Consider the following 17,683-nt stretch of genomic DNA (forward strand, 5'->3'; position numbering starts at 1 on the left):
TGTCCCCTGACTGCCACATGCATGCCCTGGTATGTGCTGCTCCCTGGTAATAATGAATTAAAAGCTCTGACATTGTTTTAAAAAAACAACTTATTTATTTTTATTTCACGTGAATTGGTGTTTTGCCTGATTGTAGGTCTATAAGAGTGTTGGATTTCCTGGGACTGGAGTTACAGGCAGTTGTGAGCTGCCATGTGGGTGCTGGAAATTGAACCCGGGGTCCTCTGGAGGAGCAGTCAGTGCTCCTAACTGCTGAGCCATCTCTCCAGTCCCTGCTTTAAGTTTTAAGTTAAAGGTTTACGTGATTTAGAAACGTATTCTTTTGAAACTGTTTAGCCTTAAGCTGCGCCTGGTGTTTGGTGTTTAAAAGCTAACCCATAAAACTAGTCTAGTATCATCACCAATACTGCCGGCAATCCTGTATGCTTTACTCGGCAGGTGCAGGGAAGGGGAGGTGGCCTGATCCGGGACGATGACGACGCAGTGCTGAAGAGTGAGCTGGAGGAGAGAAGCAGCAGGCACCATGGAAAAAACCAAAACAAAGCAAGGTCAGCTTTCCATCTTGCTTTGGACCTTGGGAGTCAGGAAATTCAGGAGTCAATCTGTCTTACCACAGTTTGCCAACACTGTTTTCCCATCATCTCCCTGGGACCCTGAAAAACACAGACTTGCTGGGATACAGAGAATGCCATGGATATAACCTGGCTTGAGTTCTTTTCTGTTTCTCACTGATGGCTTCAGGACTGTCTCGGGACACCCTGGATAAGGTACATTCCTCTAGTGACACCCAGCACCTTCTAGGCTCCCCTAGAACAAGTGGCTTTTCCTGTCAGTGTTTGATAGACAGAAGCAACTTTTCCAAAGACACTCTGTGATCTTTTCCGATGGAGAAAATAGCATCGAGCAGTCAGGTGACAACTACAAAGTGTCAGATTTAGGCCCAAGGGCCTGGTCTGTGTTTCTCAGTCTTGGTTCTTGCTGTTTGTTTGGACATAGTTGTAAAATGAGCTAAATTGTCCTTACCCGAGCTTGTATGAAGAGTTTTGGAACCTTCCAACCACTGGGATTTTATAGGGACAGCCTCCACCAAGTACAAGTTCTAGGCACAAATTCCTGTTAGTTATGAACTTAACATAAATACCAGTATGTCTGAGGAGAACAAAGTACGCACCCATGTAGCCAAATGATGCAGTCAGGAGTTTCATGAGAGCTACTTGCTTTGTGCAATGTGACCTGCCATGGGAGTGGCAGCAAAATGGTTGAGCAAATGCCTTTCATCAGTGGCCTTATCTTCATGGCCAGCCAGTGTGGTTCTGAAAGACACTTCCTCAGCTAACCTGGTCTTCTCCCTAAGTTGTCAGTGATTTTTACAGCCTGCTCCGTCAGACTCTAGTGGTGGCAACGCTGCTTTCTTTCTGCCTATATTCCTCCAGAAGCTTTCCATTGGCAATTCCTCCTGTCATCAAGAGTCCCTCAGCTGACTGTGGCCATGAGATGAGGGCAGAATACAGAAGGTTGGCAATGACCAGAGAGAGGAAGGAGAAGTAGGAACATTTTCTGCCTCTCTCTGGGAGCAGTATGTAATTCCCATCTGGCTGGATTTATTTTTCCTGTTGCTATGGTAACATACTCTGACCAGAGCAACTTGAGGGAGATGGGTCTTACTTGCTCATAATTCCAGATGGCTGTCCATCATGGCAGGAAAGCCACAGCAGTACATGCCTGAGAGAACATGTCATGTTACAGCCACACATAAGCTCAGAGAACACATTTGTGCTTGTCCTCTCCATTTTCTTAAAAAACAAACATTTTTTTTTTTTTTTAATGTGAATGAGTGTTTTGCCTGCATATATGTATGTGCACTACATGTATGCTTGGTGCCTGCAGAGGTCAGAGGTGGTTGTCACATCCCTCAGAACCTGAGTTACAGATGGCTGTGAGCCATCATGTGGGCACTCGGAACCAAGCCCCGGTTCTCTGCAAAAGCAGCCAGAGCGCTTGATCACCGAGCCATCTTTAGCCCCTTATCTCCTGCCATCCTAGACAGTCCAGGTTTCCCACCCTGCTCAGAAACCGTCCTGCCCCAAGTTAACCAGAGTCTTGCCGAGAGAATCAACCAAGACAATCCCTCAAGGACATTCTCAGAGGCCAACCCTAATCTAGACAGTCCCTCGAAAGTGTGCCCAGAGCGTTGCCTCCTAGGTGAAGAGTTAACAGTTTATCCCAATCCTAATCCTGGCAATGGCAAAGAGCAGATGTGTGTTCAGGTAAACTTTAGTCAGCCCTAAGACTTTGAGGGAGACACCCTCAGGGTACCTACCCCCTTGTAGCCAGTCAATGACCACAGTACTGACTTTGGTAGAGAAACTTCCCTTTTGTGGTAAGAAAGGGTTTTCTACTGTGGTGCTTTTGTCAGGTAGGTATAGTTCTTCCCTAAGCTTGTTCCGAATCCTCTGGTACCTGTCATTCAGGCACAGTTAGATATGAACAGTGAGCGTAGGGCGGGCAGAGCAAGTTGTCTGGGTTAAACAAAGCTCTTTCTCCCTGCAGGAGAGAACGAACACATGCCGGCGAATCACCCTTCCACACAGATCTACCAGGTAAAGAGCGACGTGTCGTTGGGAATGCTGTCATGCGAAGAGTGGTGACATCCTTTATGTGCAGTGATTTTCAACACTTGGGTGCTTCCACAGAGTTCCTGACATTTGTTCTCACAAGGCCAAGGGAAGATAGGGCAGAGGCCACTCCTGTTGTACCTTTGCGAGAACTAGTTGGCAGAGGGGAAGTTATTTTGTTTACAAAGTCTTGCACCTATTCCCCGACGTGGCTCTGTTCCTCGCCTGTGCCACTGCCACTGTGAGCACACCAGGCAACAGCACTGCCATCAGAGGGGACACAGGAAGAGCTGCCTTTTCTCAGCCCGCTGTGGTGGTTGGTGCACACCATAATCCCTAACACTGGCACCCTAACACAGGAGCTTCACAGGTTCAAGCCTAGCCTAGTTTATGTAGCGAGACTTTGTGTGAAAACATTTAACATTTTTTTTCTTTGTTTGTTGGAGACAGGGTGTCTCAGTGTAACCCTGGCTGTCCTGGAACTCACTCGTTAGCGCAGGCAGGCCCAGAACTCAGAGATTCTCTTGCCTTTGCCTCCCCAGTGTTGGGATTAAAGGCCTGTGCCACTACCACCTGGCTTAAAATATGCCCTTCTTAATAATTTTTTTTTTTTCAGGGAGAACTGAGAGTTAAAAGGGTTTGTTGGCATTATAAATACTCAAGTCTGGTGATAGGAGAAAAAAAAAAGTTCATTTTAAACAATGGCAATAGTTAAGTTGTTTGCAAAAACAACCAAAGCTTTGCAAAGTATTTTTGCCACAAGAGTTCTAGCAGTCTCCCTCAGCTGTGCAAATAGATTTTATTTGGCTTCTATCTTCCAACCAGAAATTGAATTAAAGTTCTGTCCTTAGCAATCATGGATGTTTACTCTGCCATACCTTGTCTTGTAAAGGCAGTTTAAGCTTTGAACTTTTCTCTAGACTTAATCCTGTTATCTGGAATACACAAGGAAGAGCTGACAGAACGCAGCAGAGCCTGGGGGGAAAAGGCTCCTAATTGCTTTTTACATTTATTTATTTACTAATTACTGTATGTCTGCACGTGGGGGTGGGGTGGGCAGCTGTGTGGCAGTCACTTCTCTCCTTTTACTAATTTGGTTTCTGGGATGGAACTCAGGTTTTTAGGTTTGAGAAGCAAGTAACTTCACTTACTGAGCAATGCCATGGGTTCCTTAAGTTGAGTTTTTGAGCTGTTTCAAGTGGGAAGACAGGACTACAAGGGAGCAGATAGCTCAGGGGAGATACTGTTTAGATTAGCTGAGTTTAAATGCTGGTAAAGTCAACCTAACAGCTAGTTTCCAGAAGCATCCAGCAAGAGTTCCTCGCTCTGGGCTCAACTGGAGCAAGCCAGCAACAGGAGTGTAAAGCAGTGTTAACGCTGTTGCTCTTAGATCAGCAAATGACAAGGAGTAGAACAGCCTCGTTTCAACTTAGTTCATATTTGGTGAATGGTTATTATGTGCAACGCCTGCTGCTTAGCCTAACGGGAAATTAGCAGACGAAACAGGCTTCCTCATTGTTTTTTGTTTTAATGTTCACAACCTTGAAAATACAGTGATGAGTAGCTTATATGAGGCAGGCTTTTGAAAAGGCTACAGAGAAGGCATTGCTATAACCCAGCAGGAAGAGATGGATTACTGTTAACTAAAAGATTTGAACAAAGTGCCCAGGGACAAGCCATTCAGGGACAGTGGACTATTATGAAAGATTACTTCAGACAGGGTGGTCAGCTTACACAGAGCCTGGGGGCAGGAGTCGGTCTCCTCCATGCTGGTGTGATGCCTCACTGGTCTAGGACCATCTGTTCTCCTCTGACCTGCCTGTGGCCCTTTCAATGAGTGTGCATGCCTCTTGAAAGTCAGGGATGATGTGAAATCTGTTACAGATATGTGGGTCACTCCCTGGATGTTGGCTAAATTTAGCTGTGGAGGGGATGGCCTCATTATCTCAGTGTCACACATTCAAGCACATCCCTTCACACTGGAGTGCTGGGAGCTGGTTTCTACTGCCTCTGCTGTGCCTTGATGACCCTTTGTTTTAAAAGAACGTTCCTAAGTTTGTTAATTCTAAGCAACTTTTAACCAAAAGGAGGAGGATGCAAGGAAGAGGAAGGAAGGCAGGGAGGATAGGTAACTAAGAAAACACAATCTGCATTAGAAGAGGCAATAGAACTGAAAGAAAATGTGAAACTGTCTCCATTGAGGGGGGGTAGGATCCATCCCTTGCAGACTTTATATTAACTTGACTTTTTAAAAATTTTCAGGACAGGACATGGTGGCACAAGGCCAGACAGAGGCAGGAAGATCTCTGTAAGTTCGAGGCCAGCTTGGTGAGCAGAGTGAGTTACAGGCTAGCCAGGATCGCATACTGAAACCCCATGTCAAATAAATCTTTTTTTGTGGTCTCCTAATCTAGAACGTAAAGCATAAGGCAAGGACTTAGTGCTTTGCTCTTGGCACTCCCAGCATAAACCACAGGGCCGGGCACATAACGCTTAGTCAATAAACAGGAGTTGAACAAATGACTGGGATCTGGAAGATGTGCATATTGCTATAAGCTAAGAGGTCTGACGTAGTCAGTGTGTGGGAGATAGTGTTGGGAAAAAGAAAGATCTCTTTTGCTCAAGAAATCAAGCTGGATGTGCTGGGTAGCTGCACAGACTTTTAAATGCCAGCACTCAGAAGGCTGGGGAAGGCAAAGGCAGGAGGATCTGAAGTTCAAGGCCAGCCTGGACCTGTCTCAACAAAACAGAAAATCTAGGAAGAAGAGCAGGCAACAGGACTGAGGCTCTGTGTCAAAATTGAAACCCCAACCCAAATGAAAAAGAACCTCGGAGAAACCAAAGATGAGGGGCAGAAAAACAAACAAATAAACGGCCAGACAACACCCCTGTAATGTGATTTTAGCCCTGCAAACATCATATACTATAGCACAGAGGAAACGTGGATGTTAATGGCATATTGAAGTAAGGAGAGTTAGGTTCATTCTCACGTTTCAAAGTTGTCTGTTTTTCCTTGTAATGGAAATGCCAGTGGCGGAGGGACAGGGACAGCTCTCACCATCTCCCTCAGACACCTGCCAAGTCTTCAGAGCGCTCTTCAGGCAACACTGCATTCTTGGCCGCACCACGGAAAAGAAGCTCAGGAGAGGTCAGTGTGAAGGGGGCCGAGTTTCAGTTCACCGAAAGAGACTACGATTTTAAACACGAGGGTTAAGAGAGAGGTGCTTAGGAAGAAAGTGCGGCCAACCCCAAAGTGTGGGTGTGGGCTTCTCAGAGAACCTCCCCGTTGTGTTTACAATGGTTACGTGCAGGATTTGGTGATTTCTGAACTTATTCATGCCAGAGAGTTGTTAAGGAATTTGAATAAGATCACGGGGTGTTTACCAAGGTGCACGACGGGGTGGCCGTCGATGGGGAAGAACTCTAGGGCGCAGGGGCCGAGGAGATGGCTCAGTGGGTAACGCACCTGGCGCAAGAGCCAGACAACCTGCATTTAGATGCCCGGAACCCAGGTCAAAGCCGGGAACAGCACACCCCTGTAATGACAGTGCTCTGCTCCTACGGGAGCCGAGAGGAGCAAGCGAGCGCTCAGGCCGCTCAGGTCTGCTGAGCAACAGGAAAGACTGCCTTAAACAAAACGGAAAGTAAGGACTGGCGTCCGAGGCTGTCCTCCGACGTGTGCCACGTGTGCACACGCATGCGCACACACACAGTCTTAAAAAAGAAAGCTAAAGCTGGGCATGGTGGCACACGACTTTAATCCCAGCACTCGGGAGGCAGAGTTCTTCCCTATTGACGGTTTTCTGCTGTCTCCGCTGTTGTCGTTCGGCCTCTGGGGAACCCACGTGTCCACGTGGGGCAGACGCGACAACCCTTGGCCAGCGCTTCCCTTTGTGCTCCCCACCCCCCCCCCAAGGCAGGAGCAGGACCATCTCGGGGCGAGTGATCAATGCCAGACTGACTCTTTCCAGTTTGAAGAGCGGAACAGTTTTTGCTCTGACATCACGATTGGAAACGCTTGGAATGAGGGGCTGGTGAGATGGTTCCCTGGGTAAAGGAACTGGCTGCCCAAGCCCGAGGACCCGAGTTTAACGTCTCACACCCAGGTGAAGGTGAAAGGAGAGAACCAAACGCAGCTGTGTCCGACTTCCACGCGTGCGCTCCCCACAACCGTGTGTGCGTGCACATGTAATAATAACCAAGGAAAAGGACTGTGACGGAAGGCGGATCGATGGTGGTGTGCCCCCTCTGAGCGCCAGCACCTTCCTAGGCTCTGCTTGCTCTCCCAGAACAGTGGCTTTGGCTCCTCCCACTCCTCCGTGCCCCCAGTCCTAGAGGAAACCATTTGCAAAAACAAACCCCAAACCTCCGTATCTAAGAGGCGTGAAGCCAGAGCAGGCTGGAATCGTTTGGACAGAGTGGTTTAGGAAACTTGTACAAGTTCGCACGTGTGGGGACGCACGTGTGCATTGTCATGTCACCCGGACTTCCCATTTAGCTCCTTAATTGGTAGATAGTAAAAAGATTCTTATTTTTAAATTATATATAGAGGTATATTCTCTGTGTGGATTTGTGTGCACGAGCACAGTGCCCGAGCAGGCCAGAGGAGGGCTTCAGAACGCCTGGAGCTGGAGTTACAAGCGGTTATGAGCGGCCTGCCGTGGGGCTGGCAGCCAATCTCTGCTCTGTAAGAGCAGCCAAGGCTCTCAACTACTGAGCCACCTCTCCAGACGTGATATTTTAAATGATAGAATAAGCCTTCTGAATAATTTCTGTTTTGAAGAGAGATGTGAACCTATGCCCAGTCAGACCATAAAAAATCAAGACAACAGTGTTAGCTTACTATTATTTTAATTTAGTTTCTGTTAATGTGTCTCTTATATTTGCTCAATAAACAAAACAAACCCTCAGAAGCGCTCCGTTTTCTCCACATTACTGTTGGGGTTTAACTTTCTGATTTACCACTTAAAGAAGAAATGAACTAACACTTTGGAGCGCCTCTGTACCTAACGTGTGTTTGGGGGAGGCTCCTTACTTTACAGTTATTTATTTCATTCTCAAGACAGCCCTGTGATAAATAAAGTGTAATTAAAAATAAAATAAAATTAAAATAAAAAAGGGAGGGGAGGTGGGAGGGAACTAGAGGGGGATACAAAGTAAATAAAGTGTAATTAAAAATAAAATAAAATAAGAATAAAAATAAAAAGACAGCCCTGTGAAATGGTTGTCATCATGATAATTACTCTACCCCAGTTTGCCCAGGGTCTTCATCCTTGTGAGAGAAAGCTCGAATTTGTGCTGTCCCCTGTGCCCTGGCCTGACAGCTGAAGACCACTCATATCAACACCAACACATGGATCAAAGCCCATTGTTAAAAATGCCATTGCCTCTTTTTCTGTCAAAACTCAAGAAATTAAAAAAAAACTTCCTTTTCAAAGAAATTCTTACTAATGTTTATTATTTTTATTTATGAAAGATTTATTTTTATTATTTTTAGTGTTTGTGTGTACGTGTTTCTGTGCGATTGTATGTACACAGATGTGTGACTGCCCTTGAAGGTCAGAAGGTGTTGGTTCCCCGGGAGCTGGCGTTACAGATGGTTGTGAGCCACCTGACTGGGTGCTGGAAACAGACCCGAGTCCTCTGGAAGAGTATCAAGTGCTCTCTTAACCACCAAGCCATCTCTTCAGCCCCCTTTTATTTATTTATTTTTTTCACTTCTTAAGGAAAAAAGTACTGAATTTCTTTATATTCCGATGGTAACCAGAGAGACTTGGTTCAGGATTTCTCTCGAAGAATTCAGGTGCTAGAGTACAGTTGTCTTTTCACATACATGCCCTAGTTTCCAAGCAAGCCTTTTTTTTTTTTTTTTTTTTTTTTCTTGACTTCTCTGAGTAGCCCTGGCTGTCCTGGATCTTGCTCTGTAGACCAGGCTGGTCTTGAACTCGGGAGATCTGCCTGCCTCTGCCTCCTGAGCTGGGGTTAGCGGTGTGGGCCATCACTGCCTGGTTTGCATCAAGGGCTCTCTAGTCCTGGCGGCATGCGTGAGTACCTGAGGACCAACAGTCTGTTTTGTTGTCACTTGTCAAGCTTCAGTGCACATGGCAGAGATGACCTTTTCCCTGGGTGAATGGGGGCAGGATCACCTAAAAGATTCCAGACTTGGGTAAACAAAGCCCAGGAGAGTTTTCAAGAGCTTGTTTTCTCAAAGAAAGGAAGAGGTCAAGGGGCCATGGGCGCCACTTAGGGTAATTTACAGCAAGCCAAATTCACTCTTCCCAAATTATTTAGCTGCAGGCCCTGGCCTCGGAACTGAAGACTGGCTTCACGGAAGCGATGCAGGAACTGACGCGGATCCAGCATGGAGAGTATGCCCTGGAGGAGAAGGTCAAGAGCTGCAGGTGTTCCATGGAAGAGAAAGTCACCGAGATGAAGAATTCCTTAAACTACTTCAAGGTGGGAGCCTCCTTTGAACCCCTGCTGGAAAGAGTAGGCCAGTTCTAGTACCAGAAGCAGGAAATTTGCCTTTTCTTTTAACAGCCTTTCCCTCTGGGCCGTCTATTAGTCACCGTGGATCGATAGCTATCACATGGTTTTCAGTTTCTGAGCTCTGTGTTGAAAGAGGCCCCAAGGGAAGCTCGCTTCACCTCTCATTCCCCAGTTCACTCAAGAGTATGCACCAGGGCAAGGCTTTTGGGAGACTGACTGTTATGTTCTCTTACCCCGTGTTCCAGTTTAAAATGTAGCAATTATTACTTCGTAGGAAGAGCTGAGTAACGCAATGTCCATGATTCAGGCCATTACTTCCAAACAAGAAGAAATGCAGCAGAAAATCGAGCAGCTTCAACAGGAGAAGCGAAGAGAATCTCGAAAGGTTAAAGCCAAGTGAGTATCTTAAAAACGTTTGCCCAGACCAGCAGTGGTGGCGCACACCTTTGAGCCCAGCACTCCGGGAGGCAGAGGCAGGCAGATCACTGTGAGTTCGAGGCCAGCCTGGTCTACAAAATTAGTCCAGACAGCCAGTGCTGCACAGAGAGACCCTGTCTTGGAAAACCTTAAAAAAAAAAAAATATTTGCCAGGGCAAACCCGTAAGCAATGGCTCTTGCACAGAAGCCCTTAGAAAAACATCCAGCACTTAGCACATTAGGAGTGGGCTCCTGTACAGCATTGGCCAGCAGTGCTGGAAGAGATTTGTGCTGGTTAATACGGGGGCTGCAGAGATGGCTCAGTGGTCAAGAGCCTCAGCTGCTCTTGCAAAGGACCAGAGTTCAGATCCCAGCACCACATTAGGAGGTTCACAATGCCTGTAGCCCCAACTCCAGGGGATGTAACACCCTTTTCTGGCATTTATAGGCCAATGAGCATGTATACACACACACACACACACACACACACACACACACACACACAAACATATGCACACACACACAAACAAACAAAAAAATACAAACAAACAAAACCCACTTGTCAGGAATTCATAAGACCCTTTGGGCAGCAGAGCTTGGATCTCTAGAGCCCACATAAATGTCACATGGGGGTGTAAGCTAGCTAGTGAGCTAGTCATGTGAGCGAGCTTTGGGTTTTGTTGAAAGACCCTGCCTCAATGACACAGGGTGGAAGATCATTCATAATGGATCTTCAATGGAGGATCATTCATAAATTCAAGTCCAGGCCTCCACATGCATGCACACATATCTGCATGTATGTGCCCATGTGCATGCTAACATACAAACACCCCCACACACACACAAATGGGGAAAATGGCTAGTATAAAAATGGATGGTAGCTACTTCATGGAAAAATATATTTAACACAATAGGACGTGAAATTAAAATTACATGAAATGTGTAGATGGCTTGATTTTCGATGTAATAACATGCAAACTAATGGAAAGTGATTGTTGTTTCGGAGTGTGAGACACCAGTGATTTTCCTTTCTTTTGAAACTTTCTATAGTTTGCTGCTGTTATTTTACTTGGATGGTTGAAAAAAAAAAATTAAACAGTGCCTCAACCAGGTAGAAACAAGTCAATTCTCACCACTAAACAGCTGTAGTCTTCATTGGTGAATGTTATGGGAATCATAGGTGTTTGAGCCTGGGAAGCTGGTTATGGTTATGTTTTTCAGCTGCAATGCTTCTGTTTCCTGGTCCTTTGGGGGTGAGTTGTTAGGGGAATGTAAATCAACACTGCAAACTTTAAAGGCCCCGAGTAGAGCGGACATGGAGACCTTTAATCCTAGCAGACAACACACGCAGGAGGGTCTACACAGCAGGGTCTATACAGCAAGCCCCGGGTGAGCCAGGGCTACACAGTGAGACTCCATGTCAAAAATGAAAAGCAAAGCAAAATCAAAGATCCTGGTGCTCAGGAAGCCAGTAATAGAAAAATAAGAATGAAAACATTACAATTAGAAGTGATTTATAGATACTTGAAGTTGGTAAATTAAGCTGAACCATATGAACTATTTGGCTTCAACTGTTTATAATTTATTAAAAAAAAAACCCAGCAATTTATATGGTTCAACCTGTGTGCGCCTTGGCAGCACATTTATTTTTTTTTAAAGGAAAAAGTACACAGTTCAACCTGAAAGCTCATTCTCTGGTATTATCCTGAACTGATCCTCCCCCTAATCTATCAGGTTAAGAACCTAAATCCTTTCTGTTGTCTCCTTTGCCAGGAAAGCTCAAAAGGAAGAGCATGGCGCACAGGCTGGGCCTGCATCTGCGCCCGCCTCAGCACCTGCACAAGGAAGCCCCTTCCGCTCCATTAATGTCCCCGAGTCTGGTCTCCCCAGTGAAGACTTCACCAACATTTTGCCTTCTCAGACCTATGAAAAAGGTACAGCTCAGAAATCATGGGGAAGCAACCGCTGGTCTTTCTCCCTGATGCCCGGGGCTTGAGTAAAAGTGGGAATGGACTCATCAGACAAAAGCAAACTACTGCCATGTTGCCCAGCACTTTCCTGGTATCTAGACCATAGAAGGCACCAGATGACCTCAGGGGTCCCAAGAGACTGCCCAGCTTTAAACGTTTTCTCTTTGTGGAAAATACTAAGTTGGCTTCTTCTAAGGACTGTGATTCTGGACCTGTGTTCAAATCAGGAAAAAAATGAAGGGAACAAGACAAAATTTGCTACATCATTATATTCTCAAGAGTGTCCAATGAAGTACTTTTGTACAGAAAAATGAGTGTAGAAATTGCCAGAGTTTTAGTCTTATACAGACAGCCCTCCAAAGGTAGGCCGGAAGTCTGTGTACAGCTGACCTGGGCATGTCACTTCAGGTCTCTCATGATGTAGGTTGCCACTGAGGTGTTGGCCACAGCTGTTATGTCATGTGAAGGCTGCGCTCAGAGGACATGGCATGGTGGTCCCTGTGACGCGGGCCTCTCCCACATGGCCTCTGGCTTCCCTCAGGGTATGTGGTCTAACAGAACGCTCCAGACAAAAGCTGTAGCTTTTGTAACTGACTCGTTGGAGAAGCAGCTCATCCTTCCTGCCATACTCTACTCCTCAGAAGATAATCACTCACAGGAAGAATCATGGGCTTCGGATGCCTAGGCGTGAGGCAAACTGGGAGCCATCTTGGGTGCTGTTTACCACAAATGGCTAACCCTTCTTCTTTTCTTTCTTTCTTTTTCAAGATTTATTTTTAATTATGTTAAATTATCTCTATGTGTCTGTGTGGGCACATGTATGTAAGGGCAGCAGAGATGTCGGATCCCCCGAGTCTGGAGTTACAGGCAGTTGTAAAATGCCCAATGTGGGTGCTGGGAATTGAACTCAGGTCCTTACAACTGAAAAATTTGAAATGTTGTTTTAAGAAATGAGATAACGCTCCTTTTTCCAGGTTCATTCATTTCATGTGTATGAATGTTTTGTTGATGTGTATGTAGGTGTGCCAGCCCTTTTCTATCCTGGACCAAACCTATTGGACCCTTACAATAGTCGTCTGAAGTAGTGTCACCGCCGGCACCTTTAACAAACTGGCTTTTTAAAGTTGGCAAATTCATATAACCCAGCTAGCCTCAAATAAGTGAGACAAAGGTGTTAGTTTTTGTTCAGTATTTTATATACACAGCAACTGAGCGATACCAATCTTAATTTATCCTCTAAGCTAATCTAGCTGCCTCCTAGTCAAAATTCCCCAGATACTTGCGTTTTATGGCTTTCTCTGTTCCAGTTGTTTTCTTGTCCTCTCTCCTGGACCTCCCCTCATGGCCAAATCCCCTTAGCTCTTTCCCTTGCTTGAAATGGAAGTCCAGCCCTGTCTCTGTACTGCTCAGTTATTGGCTGATCGGTTTTACTGACAAATCACAGAATAAATAGGGAGCAATGTTTACACAAATTTGAGACAGGAGATGCTTAGAATAAGCATTACAGTGCCACGTCCAGACTGCAACCAGCTATGAAGGCAGAGGAACCAGCATTCGAATGATACAAGCATAATCTTGACACAGTACACAATAACAGTATGGCAACACGCTGCACCCCCCCCCCCCACTCTGTCTCTCCTACCGCCCGTGAGATTATAAAATCTGTGAGTCTGTCCTGGTCTTGGGTCATGGTGGTAGAATGGATGCTGAATAAAGCTTTCTTTTCTCTGCAGCCCAGGAGTCAAGATCTGTTCATGTAGGAGATGGCAATGTGAAGGGAGTGATGGGTCCTGGTAAGTGGTTCTTCTTGGTTTAAGTTTCTATCATGATGTGCATGTATAGTGTGTGTGTGTGTGTGTGTGTGTGTGTGTGTGTGTGTGTGTGTGTGCGCACATGCTACTGCACATGTGTGGAGGTCAGAGGACAGCTGTGTGGAGTCGGTTTTCTCATTCCACCTTCATGGTTTCTGGGAATTGAACTCAGGTTGTTGGTCTTGAAAGACAAAACACTGTACCTGCTGAGCCAATTAACAGCCAATTAACCTTCCCTACTGTACTTGGCCAGTCCTGAGCCAAGCAGGAGAGGATTTCAGACTTGTTAATCAGCTTCTTGACTCTGACAAATACCTGAGAAAAGCCACTTAAAGAAAGAGAAGTTTATTTTAGCTCTGGTGTTAAAGGTTTCAATTCAAGGACAGCTTGCTTCTTTGCTGCAGTTATGCAGCAATGACGATGAGCAGAGATGAGCAGAACAGCATGATGGGATGCCTGTGGCATAAGATGCTGCTTACTCACTGGCATGCAGGAAGCCGAGCAAATAATAGGAAGGAATTGAGGACAAGGTACATATTACAAGGACCTCACCCCAGTGACCAGTTTCTTCCAAATATGCCCTACCGTTCATGGTTTTTATCACCTCCAAATACTTTTTTTTTTTTTTTTTTTAAAAAGAACCCATTGTTAGATTGATCTGGCAGTGAGATAGTTATCTAGTCACTTCCCTAAAGCCCCACTCTGACCGCTGCTTGCATCAAGGACCACGCCTTCAATGACTGACTCTTTGTGAGGACACTTCCTATCCAGATCATAATACCAGACAAGAATAAGCATTGTTTTCACTTCCATCCGACGCGCGTGCTGGAGTAGTGACTCATTTAAATCACGCAGAGAGGAGCGCCGGTACATTTCAAGGATAAATCAGTCTTCTTGGTTCTTGCTTATTCCACTTACTAAGAAGCTAATGCTTGACGAAGTCTCACAGGGAAATACTCGGTGACACAAATTTTACTTGCATCACATACTTTGTGTTTAATCCAAAATTTACTTAATTGATAATTCACCAGAGTTTATGCATTATTTGATCTTCCCTCTATTTTTTCCTCTTTCCTTTTCTTCTAACTTAACATCCATAGGATAAAGGAACTAAATAATGAAGACCCCACCATTACCAAGATGTCTCTGGTACCCTTCCCTCTCCTTTCTGAGCTTCCTCCTAATGGTGCTGCAGGGTCCTACTCTGCTTACCTGAAAGCAAGCAGATACAGGGGGTCAAATGTGTGGCTTTCAATCATACTATAGTAGAAATTTTCTAATCTAGTCTATTGATTGAATCACTGTCTCATGTAGCCTGGCTGGCCTTGAACTTTCTAGGAAGATAAGATAGCACTGAACTCCTGAGGATCCTCCTGTTTCCACCTCCCAAATGCTGAATTACAAGTGTGTACTACCATGCTGTTTTTGTAAGACACTTACTTACTTTGTGAAGTCCATGTACAAAAACATATCAGAGGACACATAGACCAGAGGAAGAAAGAGGTGATTGCTTACAGCTTGGGAAACTTTTAACCCTTCGTTGATATATTTAATCTAGGGATGAGGCACCCATCTAGCAGCACCTTAGTCAAGAGTTAGTAACAGACGCTATTTTCTTCTTCAAAAAAGAAAGTTCAGAGGTTGTCGAGGACACCACGAGAACACAGCCCACAGAATCAACTAAGCAGGGCTCATAGGGGCTCACAGAGACTGAAGAGACAACCAGGAGCCTGTATGGGTCTGTGCTACGTCCTCTGCCTATGTGTTATGGTTCTGTAGCTTGGTGTTGTGGGATTCCTAACAGTGAAAGTGAGGGGTGTCTCTGACTTTTTTGCTGTTCTTGGGACCATTTTCCTCCTACTGGGTTACTTGGCCAGCCTTGATACGAGGCTTTGTGCCTAGTCTTAATGTTAGGCCACGTCAGTGGATATTCCTGGGAGGCCTCCCCCTCCTCCTCCTCCTCCTCCTCCCCCTCCTCCTCCTCCCCCTCCTCCTCCTCCTACTCCTCCTCCTTCTCCTCCTCCTCCTCCTCCTCTTCCTCCTCTTTCTTCTTCTTCTTCTGCAGGGAAATAGAGGATGAATAATCTGGGGAAGAGGAAAGGAAGGGGTAGGGACTGGGAGTACTGGAGGGAGAGGAATTGGGATGTGAGAGAAGAACAAAAGTTTTTTGTTGTTGTTGGTTTTGTTTTGTTTTTTAGAGAAAGTTCTTTCAAACAGACATTGTTTCGTTTTTCAGGAGTAAACCCAACAACTCCAGAACCAGATGAAAGCCTTAAGCCTTCTCTCTCAGCTGAGATCCAGTCCAAGGGCCACCACACATCTGGGCTGTGGAGACAGCCTAAGGATGGGAAAGAATGGGGCGAGGAATATGTCACAAAAGATCACCCAGATAAACTCAAGGAAGCTGGCCAGGGTAGACACAGCTCCTTGGAAAATGTTTTATGTGAAACCTCTTTAGCTGGTAAGTTCTGAGGGGGTATGTGGATAGAAATATGATAAAACAAGTTGTAAAAGAGTTTGGAAGAACCAGAGTCTGGGCAGTGTAGATGGAGGAGACACATGACATGGCCTTGTATCTTCTCAGGTTCAAGTCTCTGTAGCATACAGAGGCGAAGGGACTCAACAGAGGTCATATAGCCTGGTGGGACCACCACGTTGATGCTGGATATTTACGATATTCTGTATTGTAGTGCTTCAGAAACAAACGTAGGCAAAAGACAAAGCAAAGGTTCTCGGGGAATATCTATTTAGTCAATGATATAAAATTTGCCATATGCCAATCATTTGTTAACAGTCTGCCACCAACATATGAAACATTGTAACAGACTCTTGTCTTCCTTCCTTCCTTCCTTCCTTTCTTCCTTCCTTCCTTTCTTTTTTTTTTCCTTACCCTCCTTTCCTTCATATGGTAAATAAAACCTGACAATAGTATTTTCTACACTTGGGAGGGGAGGAGGTAATTTTTAAAATATTATTTTAAAGCAAATACAGGAAAATTAAATAGAGACAAAAGCTTTCTAAAATTACTATCAACAAGAAACATCAGCAACTACTTTGAGATATTTTCCACAGTTTCTCTTGGTACTTGTGTTTTAATTTCCTTTTTGCTGCTATGATAGAACAACATAACCAAGGCAATGTATAAAAGAAATCATTTAATTTATCTCTGGTTTCAGGGGCATAGAGGTCATGGTAGTGGATCAAAGGCATAGCTGAGAGTTCTCATTTTGACCCACAACCATGAGGAAGAGAGAGAGAGAGCACCGGGAATCACACAAATCCTTTGAAACATCAAATCTCATCTTCAGAAACACACCTTCTCCAACAAGGCCACACCCCAGGCCTTCTCAAATAGTTTCACCAATTGGGGATCATGTGTTCAAATACATGAGCCTGTGGACCATTTCATTCAAACCACAACTTGCTTCATATTTTATAAGTAATACTTTGTTGAAGGTTAATTTGCATAGAGTAAACTTCACAGAGCTACATTTATACTTAAAAAATGCTTTAACATGTATGTGTAGTGTGAATGTGCAGGTGTGTATCTACAGGAATGGATGCTCTTGCGTGAGGGTGGGGGCTGTGTGGCAGTGCTTTAACCACTGAGCAGCCTTGTGGGCCTCAGCTTATGACTTTAGAGAAAGGTCTTATTAATTCCTTGTTACTTTATACACTGCATTTTGAGTGTATTTACCCCCTTTCCTTCCCCTAACTCCTCCCAGATCCACCCCTCTCTCTCTTTAGCCCCTGAAAACTTTGTGTCCTCATTTTGTTTTGTTTTTATAAAATATCCAACTTGTGTTGCACATAAGCTCCAGTGTGTGAAGCTAACCACTGAAGCAAGGTCGACCCTCTGCCGGCCACCCCCTTAAGGAGAACCGACTCTCTCTCAGCTTGACTTTTTCCGTACAAATATCACCATCAAGATCAACCTATAGGGTATTTCTGTTATGCTAGGAATTTCTCTCATGCTTTATTTTAGTCAACATCTATGTAAATGACCTCTGTAAGTACTGTATAGTTTCATCTGTTCTTGAACTTCATACAAATGGGATAATACTTTCTGTATCCTTTTGTTCCTGTTCTCTTTCTTCACCATGTGCTTTTGAGATTCATTTATATTGTTGCATGTAATTCATTTAGTAGTTCCTTTGTTTATATTAACCACACTGAATGTCTTTATCATATTTTTAAAAATTCCATAATCCGGGGCTAGAGAGATAGCTCGGTGGCTAAGAGTGCTTGTCTGCTCTTTCAGAATTTGATTCTAGCACCACACAGCAGCTCACAACCAGTCCTGACATATTTTTTTCTCAATGTAACAAAACCTCTATCATTTATATATATATATATATATATATATATATATATATATATA

General features: G+C 44.8%; 1 protein-coding gene across 1 annotated transcript in view; it reads left to right on the forward strand.

Moving 5' to 3' along the window:
- Positions 1-523: 523 nt before the first annotated feature.
- Arhgef33 (Rho guanine nucleotide exchange factor 33) overlaps positions 524-17,683 on the forward strand; it is a 45,181-nt gene continuing 28,021 nt past the window's right edge. Inside the window, exons 1-7 of the mRNA XM_055622794.1 lie at positions 524-548; positions 2,551-2,600; positions 8,907-9,071; positions 9,379-9,500; positions 11,295-11,455; positions 13,225-13,284; positions 15,539-15,763. Of these exons, the coding sequence (XP_055478769.1) occupies positions 524-548; positions 2,551-2,600; positions 8,907-9,071; positions 9,379-9,500; positions 11,295-11,455; positions 13,225-13,284; positions 15,539-15,763 (808 nt within the window). The remainder of the gene's footprint in view (positions 549-2,550; positions 2,601-8,906; positions 9,072-9,378; positions 9,501-11,294; positions 11,456-13,224; positions 13,285-15,538; positions 15,764-17,683) is intronic.

The sequence above is a fragment of the Psammomys obesus genome, unplaced genomic scaffold (genome assembly GCF_907164565.1).
Source record: "Psammomys obesus unplaced genomic scaffold, mPsaObe1.curated_primary_1811, whole genome shotgun sequence".
Lineage (NCBI taxonomy): Eukaryota > Metazoa > Chordata > Mammalia > Rodentia > Muridae > Psammomys > Psammomys obesus.